The sequence below is a fragment of the Cebus imitator genome, unplaced genomic scaffold, assembly GCF_001604975.1.
Source record: "Cebus imitator isolate Cc_AM_T3 unplaced genomic scaffold, Cebus_imitator-1.0 Scaffold391, whole genome shotgun sequence".
Classification (NCBI taxonomy): domain Eukaryota; kingdom Metazoa; phylum Chordata; class Mammalia; order Primates; family Cebidae; genus Cebus; species Cebus imitator.
In genome coordinates, this window is record NW_016107706.1 from 1,443,682 (window position 1) to 1,454,783 (window position 11,102).

Consider the following 11,102-nt stretch of genomic DNA (forward strand, 5'->3'; position numbering starts at 1 on the left):
AAAAAAAAAAAACAAAAAAAAAAAAGTTTGAGGGATTTAAAAACAGAGCCAATGTGTGCCTTAATTTCTAGGTGAAGCCAGAGGTGGCAAGCCTTAGAGAGAGATTCACATGCACAGAAATTGTAGGTAGAACTGGCCAGTAATATACCAGATGTGCAGAGATGTATCTGTTTTGCTCACAGCTGGATCTCCATTACCTAGAAGAGCAGTGCATGCACAAAGGTGATATCTGGGATGTGATGCTAACTTGTAGTGGTGTGAACTGATAAAAAGGAAGAAAATAAGGAATAGTCAGATATCCTGGGGTAGGATAGACTTCCACTCAAGGAAGATACTGTGAGAGTACAGTAAGATAGTCAGGAGAAACAATGATGATTTTAAGAAAATCTGGGAAAAGGCAACCTTAGCTTAGGTCAACCTTAGGTTAGAGAAAGCCTGAAGCAGCCTCAGAGAAAATCCTGTGGCTCCAGAATGGCAGAGAGGAACTGGGTGATGACGTGGCCCCCAGTGAAGGCTATGGAAAAAGATGAGTGAGACCCACAGAGAGAATCTAGAGAGAGAAGAGCCATCTTCATGGAGTGTCCCACCAGGGACCAGATGGGAACTACAACTCAGGCAAAATACGCTAGCGATGACAAAGGACCAGCTCAACCCTCCACCAGGCTTGACCCCTACAAAACTTAGACACAGACTCAGATATTGAAATAATATCCAACACTGACTTAACAAAAGACATTTCCCATGGTGAGGACTTGAAGCATAAATTGAATTCAACTGAGTTACATTTCTTGCATACCTGAGTGTGTGCTTTGAGAAATGTGTGCCGGTTTTCAACAAGATGTATAGACTCTCTAATATTATTTTTTCTCATTGATAATTATTTAATATCACTGTTCATTGTAATAGTGTCTGCACTTCTAACATTTTTCATGGCATTGAATTTCACCAGGCTGCTAGTCCCACAATTTTTTTCTTGGTCAGTTAGGTTTCTTGTTTTTTTCTGGTTTTGGTTTTGGTTTTGCTATCAGCAAACATTGAATACAGTTTGGTTTTTCATTTATTCTCCAAAACTGTTAAGCTTCCTCCTTCTCTCTCCTTTCATTTATTCACTTATCAACAAGCATTTGTTGAGCCCCTGTTGTGTGTGTGGCTTTGCTCCAGGTGCTGGGATTCAGTGGTGAACAGGGAAGGGAACACAAAAGATGAACATGAATAGATATTCAGCCAGTGATAAGGAGTAGGAGAAAAAAACAAGTAGGGAAGGAGATGGAGAGTGTCCTCCAAGAAGAACAGAAATCTGCATTAAACAAAGTTGTAGCTATGTAAGAACCTGAGGAGAAAGTTTGCAGACACGAACAGCAAGCGCAATGCATTCTGCAAGAATGAGACAGGAACGAGCAAAACGTGTGTCCCAAACACATCCTTCCTATGCCTCCCACTAACCAAACCTGGCCAGCACCAGAGGGTGAGGGGAATGCATTTGGTACAGGCCACCGTCCCCAGGCACAGAGACAGCCGAGAAGGTGGAGAGTAGGAGCCCAAGGCAAACCTTGCTTGGGAAGACCAAACAAGGTCATAGGATGAATGAGAGGCAGCAGAGGGTAGCAGTCAGAACACTGCTCTGGAGCCCAGCTGCCTGGGTTTGCATCCCAGCTCTGCTGTTTATGGTAAACAGTGACCCTAGAACTTCAGTAAGCTCTCTATGCCTCAGATTTGTAGCCTGTAAAATAGTGAGTATATACTTATCTTGTAGAGTTTTGTGAGGATTAAACGAGTTAGGGCAAGCAAAATGCTTAGAACCATGACTGGCATTTAATAAATACTCATCACATACGGCTATGATTATTCACTAGGTTGTAAAATCCATGAGGGCCGAGATGTATCTGTTTTGCTCACAGCCTGATCTCCATTACCTAGAAGAGAAGTGCATGCACAAAGTTGATATTTGGGAGGGTGATGCTAATTTATAACAGTGTGAACTGATAAAAAGGAAAAAAAATAAGTAATAGTCAAATATCTTGGGGTAGGACAGACTTCCCCTCAAGGAAGATGCTGTGAGAGTAGAGTAAGAGAGGCCAGAGAAACAATGACATTTTAAAGAAAATCTGGGGAGAGGAAGCCTTAGTTGAAATTGAAGAGGTCAAAGTTTTCTGAGCATAGGACACATCATCTTCCCTGGTTGGATGTTATATTCATTATTTTCATGTTATATTGGATGTTATATTAATTATACACATGAGATACCTGAAGGATGCTTTGCACTGCCACAGTCATAATAGGATTTACAAAGGCCACCTCTTTAAGGGGGATTGTGCTTAAGAAAGTTTGACCCAAACCAACAGGACTTGACAATGAACTGAACTGAAAACATGTGAACCATCTATGCTTGGCATGCCAGCTGAGATTTGACAATTGTCCAAGCCAGAATTCCAGAAGCTGGGTCACAGCAGTGAGCACAGCTGAGTCTCTGCCCTCATGTTTAGTGGGGGCAGAAGGATATGAAACAAGTTATTACTGGAGTGCTGAGTGTCTTAAAGTTGAAGTGCAGGATACCAAGTGAAATATGCTAAGGTTAGCCTGGAGTCAGGGAATTATTCCAGTCTTAAAAGACTGCAAAGCAGAAGAGAGAATCACATTTGAAGGAATGAAAAAGCCTAATGTAGCTATAACCTAGAGAACCAGGAGAACTCAAAATAAGGCTAGAGGGATGAGTTGGGGCGAGATCCCAGGAACCTCCTAGACCACATTAAGAATATGGGACTTCATGCCAAGAGGAATGGGGTGCCATTAAAGGAATGGAGGCAGGGAAGTCACGTTTGCATTTTATAAAGTTACTCTGGATACTCGTAGATAATGAAATTAAGGGGGGAAGTATGTTGGCAGGGAAACCACTTAGGAGGAAACGGGGTGTAACATGGCAGTGCTTGAACTCTGGGGTAGTGTCATGGGGAGGATGGGAAATGGGAGGATGTGAGAGCTATCTAATTCATAGAAGATTCAGGACTTGATGATGCATATGGTTCTTTTATAAGTGCCTAAAGATATGCTGGTGTTAAGGGAGCATTTTAGGGAAAGGAGGGGGTTTCCCTGGGGAAAGAAGAAAGAAGGTCGTGAGTTGAGTGTGGGACATACTGGGCTTCACGTACCCTTGGAACATCTAGGTAGGGATGTTCAGTAGGGAGTTGGCTTTATGATATGTGGGTCTAGAACTTAGATGACAAAGATGGCCTAGATACATTTATATATTTGAAAGCAGTTTGCATGTAGGTGGTAATTTTGAAAAGAGGCAAGTGGATAAGATAACACAGAAGGGTTGAAGTAGGAAGAGAAGAAGGCCTAGGACAGAGTTCTGAAAAACTAATGTTTAATGGTTAAGCAGAAGAGAGAGACCCAGCAGAGGAGACTGAGAAGGAAGGTACAGAAATAGGAGAAGACCTAGAAGAATACAATGCAGACCCCAGAGTAAAAATTTCTTCAAGAAGACTAGGAAGGCCAACAGATGTGGAAAGGTCAAGTAAAATGAAGCCCCAAAAAGGTCCAGGGACTTTAGTCACATGGATGTCTTTGGTGATCTAAGCAAAAGAGGATTTGTGCGGTAGGAGGGTAGGCATATTGAAGGGGCTTAAAGAACGAATGAGAGGTGAAGAAATGTTGACATTGTGTATAGACAATTGTTTTCAAGAAGTTTGCCTGTGAGGGAGAGGAGTTAGTAAGATGGCACTAGGGAGTAGGTAGAATTGAAAGAAGACTTTTGGTTTTTGTGTTAGGGGGAGTGTTGGTTTGTTTGTTTTGAGCATATTTGCATGCTAAAGGGAAGGATCTGGGAGAATAGGAGAGACTGAAGATTCAGGGAGAAGAGGGGCGATTCAACAGACTCCTGCAGTGGCAGGAGAGGACGCACAAGTGGAGACATTGATGTTAACAGGAGGAAGGGAAACCTCTCTAAGTGTAACAGGATGAAGGGAGGGAAGTTCTTTCTGGACCAGCTTTTTAGAGGAGATCCTTTTGAGGGGAGCCATCTTCATGTTTCAAGCTGGCAAGTAGCTACTTTTAGCCTCCGTGTCTCCCCAGTCAGTCAAGTTCAGCAATGTCGAGGCTGCCTCTCTTTCCCCATCATGCCTCACAGGTGGCTGCTTCCTGCCAAAATGGCATGTCTAAAGTGTCCTCATTCATCACTGCTTCCTGTGCTGCTTTTTAGTGCCAAAATAGGTCCAGGGAAACTCTTGCTTTTGTTCCAACCAGGCATTGTTGATTTTGGTCCCAGGATGTTCTAACTTCTTTAGAGAACAATGCTTTGCCAGTTTTGACATCTGTAGTTTCTAAAATCCACAGCCAGTGATTAAAACAGCATGACAGTGAAAATAGTCTGATCTGTGGAAGAGAAATGGACATGTGTATATAAAAGTATATGAACATAAATGGCAATAACATGACAAAAATGACATTTCAAATCTTTGGAAAAGGAGAAATTATTCAATAAGTGATGCTGATATAAATAACCAGAGATAGGAAAAAATAAGCCAGATCAGTATCTTACTTTTTATCCAAAGTAATTTCAAATGCACCAAAGTTTTAAGTGAAAAAAGTGAAACTACGAAAGAAAGAAAAAAACATGGAGAAGGTATTTTCCAAGGCTTGCAGTGACAAATAAAAATACTACTGATAAATTTTGACTACATATAAATTTTTAAATTACCTATCAGGATAAAGCAGTTAACAAAATTTGGGGGCATGCAATTATTTCTCTAAACTCATTTTTCAAATGCATATAGTAAAAAAAAAGTCTAAACACTGCAAATGTGTATGCACGACAGCTATGTGTCCTTCCCACTACAGACCCTTTCTGCTCCCCAGACTCCTGGTGCGCATCTCCCCCACACCGGCTCCAGTTTATCTTATATTCTTCAAGCAATGTTCTGTGCATATATAAGCACATACATGCACATACACACATTACACATATACATTTTTCTACTTCACCACAAATAAGTCTGCCTCATTCTTTTTCCCAATGTATTATACTTTATCAGTTGTTGTTTTCTATTATTATTATAAACAATGGACCTCATCTTTCTTTGCCCACATGGGCTGTTATCTGTACAAGATGCTTGTCTTGCTGCAAAATTTCTAGTAAACCCAAAGCCATCGAGGTGGCCACAATTACACATCAACATGGGGATTTAATGGAGGCAGCCAGAGAGATGAGCCTAGTGTTCAGGAAGGGATCAGAAACTGGACACATAATTTGGTGGGAATAGGCATAAAGATGGTTTTTTAGGTTCAAAAAAACAGAGGGCTAAGGTGAGAATGCTTGAGTTCTCCAACATTTACAAGCAGGAAAGGAAGAGGGAGACAAAAACGGAAAGTGAAAAGAAATAGTCACCGATAAGGGAGGAAAAGAGGAGACACTGCAGTCCCCAGAGGCAAAAGAACACTGGTCTCAAAGAGAACAATGTAAATTCTGTCAAACGCTGTAAGAGTATGATGGGAACTGGAAACAGGATTTGAATTTGGAAGCAGTGGAAGTCAGATTCCAGGGGCTGCAGAGAAAAAACGAGGTAAGGAGGTGTAGAAGGTTAAGGGTAGAAAACTCTTATGAGGAGTTTTGCTGTTAAGGAAGCAGTAATGAAGGAGGGCACGGGATCCAGGGGCACTTTTTCAAAGCTGAGAGATAATTAAAGCATGTTTACACGCCGATGGGAATGGTCTGGAAGGGAGAGGGGGCGACGTAGGCCTTGAGTGGGTGGGAGAGGAAAGGGCCCGCACTGCGTGGGGCCCAAAGGCAGAAGACGGGGTGGACTTGTGGATGTGCCAGAGATGTAGTGGTGGGAAGAAGGGGAAGTTCTTTTGTGAGCTCTTCTATATTCCAAGTGAAATAAAAGGGAGCTTATTAACGGAGTAAGGAGTAGAAAGAAGAGCTGGAGGTTAGAGGCTGGGAAGAGGAAGTGAGACACAGTCATCTGGAAGACTGAAGGAGTGGAATATAACACAGAAACACAGCCAGATTTCTGGGCAGGGCAAGGCTGGGCTCACGGATCTCTAGGAGGACCAGTAAGCACAGTTGTATGTTTTTTCCAGCCAGGTCCAGCTGGTTGGGTGCAAGGGCAGAGTAGTCTGCAAATTGGGTCTATCTGGAGTTCAGGTTTTGCCAGGCAAGTGCAGTGAAGGAGGAGAGGGGCAAAGGAATTGAGGGTGCCTGCAAGGGAGCAGTCAGAGAGATGGACGTGCAATCTAAGCTGGGTAAATTGAGAAGTAAGCACATGATATAGGTGATGGGCAGTAAAAATATGGAATGCCAGTGGTTCCAGGACTGGAGGGGGCAGAGATTAATTGGAGTTACAAGACTAAAGGAGTTGAAAATATAGGAAATGAACACCGGGGGGGTGGGGCGCTGAAGTCAAGATTTTGGAGGTGGTAGTTATTAGTTACGGCAAGGTCTAGGGGATGACCGCAGAACTGGGGTCCAAGGTGACACATGGCTCACAGCTGTCATTGACCATACCTGTAATGCAGAACTCGAGGAGTCTGAACAGAGGTGCCCACCCTGCTTGACCAGCTTGGCTCAGAAGTATCTGATCTGGGATTGCTGCCCCATGTGGGTGAAGCTCAAGACAATTCTCTTTGAGCTTGTGACGGACCCCTTTGCAGAGCTCACCATCACCTTGTGCATCGTGGTGAACACCATCTTCATGGCCATGGAGTACCATGGCATGAGCTCTACCTTCGAAGCCATGCTTTACATAGGCAACATTGTGAGTGCTCTGGCTGGCACTGTCCTCACTGGTATGGTCGGGGCAGGGGTGGGGGAGGGAGCAGGGTGTGGTTTGGGTGGGGTGGGGCATGCCCTTATTGGTTAGTGTGTTGAGCCAGTTAGCTGACAGCAAGGCAGCAGTGCAGGACACATATGGACACCAGGTTCAGGAGGTCAAGCGTGGGAGGACCCAGGCTGAGCTGGTGTGAATGGCTTTGGGATGAACAAGAACAGGAAAGTAGACCAAGAGAGCCTGGAGCCAGAGGCAGCTAGTTGCCCTTTATAGAACACAGGGCGGCCACTTGAATTCTCTGGATCTCAGCTGCCTCTACCTTGAAATGAGGATAAATGTCACTTTTTCATCTAAAGACAATCTTTGAACTTGTCAATTTCCTTCCAACATAATTACTTTTGTGACTGCAATTAACAGTAGCCACGATTTTCAATGCTGTCACTTAAGGAGAAAAAGAGTGAGGGAGGGGAGGGGAAGACAGTGGGAGGGAGGGAACATGGAAACAAGGTTGCTGTTGTGACAAAACCATCAGGAAGTCGGAACTTTTCAAGTTTAGACATGATGCTACTTTAAATTTCCCTCCATCATTGGCTAGTATTATTTACTCTTAACAAGATACAGTCCATCCTGGATTTCATTATATACTGAATAAAGTGTCTGACTCAGAGGGAGAGCAACGGCTCCAGCCTTGCCCCCGCCACAGGCATGGTAATACTACTCAGATGCTTCTCATGGATTATCTCATTTTATTTTCACAATAACCCTATATGGTAGGTATTATTATTATTCCCTTCCCAGATGGAAAAACTGAGATACAGAAGGTTAAATAATCTTCCCAAGGTCATAGAGTTGACTTAGTGGCCACACCGGCTCCCAAGCTGCTCCCAAGCTCACTTTTCTTAACCCCTGATTAAGCCACCTCACAGGACCTGCTTGTGTGTGTGTGTGTGTGTGTGTGTGTGTGTGCGCGTGCGCGCGCGCGTGCTTTCAAACACACACACACACATGATAGGCAGAAGCTAGAAAGAGTCAATGTCCTGCCTTCATGTCCAAAGCAGGGCCCACCACGCTGGAGGTGACCCACTGGATTTACCAAAACTGTCCAGCTTTGGGGTCCAGCTTCTTAAAGTCTGCAGATTTAGGTGGAGGGGAAAGGCCCAGAGGAAATCTGACTACTCTTCCCTAGAAACCACTCCCTCCCCCATAATCCAGGCCTGTGAAAGGGGCTGCAGTAGCTTCTGGAACATGGTGAAAGCAGCATGCCTCATGTTTTGGCAGCACCTAGGCTGAGGTCACATCCTAAAGTTGGTATGGAAAGGGAAGATGGAAACAGAAGAGAATGCTTATTCCCAAGAAGTCAGCCTAAGACCACAGAGGGCCTCGTGGAATAGGCATCTGAGCCCACACCCTCATTCTACAGTTAGAGAAGTTGAAGAAAGAGAGAGAAAAGGCCTTTCCCATCGTGTCAGAGCACAGCACCATTTTTTCTAAGCAAGGAAAAAAAGTTATGTGTGTGGTGCCCACAATGAGTCAGGTGCTTTGCGAATGTTATCTCCGTGTCACAACACATGAGATTATCATCGCCCTCACGTCACAAAAGAGAGCTCTAAGACTCAGAGAGGTTAAGTATCCTGCCCAATTGTATAGCTGGTGAGGGTGGAACCAGGGTCAACCCAGGTCTCTGGAAGACACAAGACCTCAACCCCACCCCTCACCATACCACACTGACTTGCCTACAAGGGGCCCCCCAAAAATACTCTTTGAGTTACACAGGGGCAGTCTTGTGGCATGAGCAAGTCACTTAAACTCTCAGCCTGCTTTCTTCTCCTTAAGAGGGATGCACCGTCCGTTTTTCAGGCTGGTGAGGGGCTCGAATAAAAGGATATGAAGGAAAAGCGCCTGACCCTGCTCTTTGCTTTCCTCCTTCTCTGTCTCCTTTCCCTGCTGGTGTTGTGTGACCTGAACCTAGTTCTGACCTCCCTTAATGTCAGATTGCTGTCCTGTTTAAGACAATTAAAGACCCACAGAGCCTAAAAGAATCTTAGAGACAAGGAATCATTGCTAGCCACTATAATTTATTAATGCATTGCTATTGCCAGGCCTTTTGCTAAGAACTGCACATGCATTCGCTTATTTTATGCCCATTATACAGATGAGGAAATTGAGGCACAGAGAGGATGTGTTATTTGTCCAAGCTTACATAAACTAGGAAATGTCTGAGCTGGGATTTTAATCCAGGTCCGTGATGTCCCACAACCTAGGCTTTTTAACCACTGAACCAGACTGACTCTTCAAAGACGTACTGATCTTATAATAATGATCTTAAAGACTGTCCACTTACTCCACTCCCACCACCATTCATATGGAAAAACTGCGGCATGCACAGCCCCTGAGAATGGTGCAGAAATCTCTCCATTCTGCCACATTGACTGTTCCCTTGGCCAATGCTCAGGAGCCCACAGGTAACACAGCAACTGAACAAAACAAGAGGACTTGCTATTTTGTAAATAAGACATTTTCTTGCTGCCAGTTTTGTCATTGCCCCAGACCCCACAGATCACACCGTGATGAAAATTTGTTTCCACTCCTAGGTCTTCACCGTAGTTTTTACCGCTGAAATGGTCTTCAAGATCATTGCCTTCGACCCATACTATTATTTCCAGAAGAAGTGGAATATCTTCGACTGCGTCATCGTCACTGTGAGCCTGCTAGAGCTGGGCGTGGCCAGGAAGGGAAGCCTGTCTGTGCTGCGGAGCTTCCGCTTGGTAATGTTTTTCTCCTGATGGCTTGGAGAAACTCCCACCCAGACTCAGGGAAGACACTGGGCCCTGGGGACTGCATCAGCCCCCTCCCCCTTCCTCTCCTGTCCTTGTAGGAGGGAGCTGGGCATGACTCCTGGGCCACTGGAGACATGGGTCTGTGGTTCCAGCTTTTTGTTGACTCAGATCGGGGACATGTCTTCTCCTCTCTGGGCCTTGGTTCCCTCATCTGCACCAAGAGGGGACTTTCAAGCCCTTTCCTCATCTCTTATCACATAACAATAACAGTGATGATCATAGCAGCTAATATTTACTGAGCATACAATGTGCCAGGCATAGCGCTGGACACTTGATAAAATGTACCTCATTTTATGCTCACGACAACCCTGTGAGACAGTTGCTTTTAAGATCCCCATGGCTGGGTGGGGAAAAAGAAGGGTTCCGTGATGACCCCAAAGTCTCCCATCTGCCAAGCAAGCGAATAAGCCACAGACCTGGATCTCAAATCCAGGTTGTCTGACTCCACAGCTCAGCCCCTTCCAGCCTCAAGGAGGTCATTCTTCAATTCCTTGTTGCCCCAAGTCGCAGCCCCAATGTCTCAAGCACCCGCAAAGCCGCCTCCTACTAGCCTCACTGACATGCAATGATGGCTCTTCTCCAAACTCAGCTCCAGGACGCCCTCTACAGGATAAGTGCCACAGGCCACCCACTTTAATCAGAGCCGCGTTTGCCAGCCAAACGTGTCAGATTCCCAGGACAGTCTGGGGTCACTAGGTTCTTCCAAGTCTCCAGGTCATGTGGAGGAAGCTTGGCATCTCGCTGACTCTTGGGAATAAGAAAGAGGGCTGGAGAATGTCATGGCTTGTTAGCACAGGCCACCTGCTCACAGGAATCTCTCAGTGTTAACTGGGAACCCCGCTTCTAGCTTTGGAGAGAGGTGACAAAACAAAGAGGGGTGTCCAGCAATCTCCCCAAATGCCACCTAAAAGGTTCTGACAAGTGCTGGGCATCCAGAGGTTGACGGGGGTGCGTGGTTCAGGGAGCGAGGCACTAGAACACATCTGCCTGGGACCCTGTCACAGGAGCCAGTGAGATGATGCTGAGCCCCTGAACGTGGCGTGCATGGTCTAGGGGTGGCAAACTCAAACGCCCATGAGCAATGACATAGAGCCAGCCACGGAAGAGATTTGGGCACTGGGTATTTGCCTCAGGTAGACAGGCAAAGATGACGCCATTCCCCCCAGGCAGACCTGAAGCAGTGCATGACTCCAGGGAGGGAGGTTTCCATAGAGATCAACGCGACTATCTCAGGTCGGGCGCGGCGGCTCACACCTGTGATTTTAGTATGTTGAAAGGTTGAGGCAGGCAGATCACTGGAGCCCAGGAGTTTGAGACCAGCCTGGGCAACATGGTGAAACCCCATCTCTACAGAAATTGAAAAAATTAGCCGGGCCTAATGGTGTGTGCCTGTCATCCCAGCTACTCAGGAGGCTGAGGTGGGAGGATCACCTGAGACCAGGGAGGTGGAGGCTGCAGTAAGTCATGATCATGCCACCGTACTCCAGCCTGGGTGACAGAG

The 11,102-nt window shown here is 45.5% G+C and overlaps 1 protein-coding gene across 1 annotated transcript in view; it reads left to right on the plus strand.

The window, feature by feature from the left end:
- SCN10A (sodium voltage-gated channel alpha subunit 10) overlaps nucleotides 1-11,102 on the plus strand; it is a 145,457-nt gene that overhangs the window by 49,686 nt on the left and 84,669 nt on the right. The window contains exons 13-14 of the mRNA XM_017508374.2: nucleotides 6,514-6,752; nucleotides 9,356-9,529. Of these exons, the coding sequence (XP_017363863.2) occupies nucleotides 6,514-6,752; nucleotides 9,356-9,529 (413 nt within the window). The remainder of the gene's footprint in view (nucleotides 1-6,513; nucleotides 6,753-9,355; nucleotides 9,530-11,102) is intronic.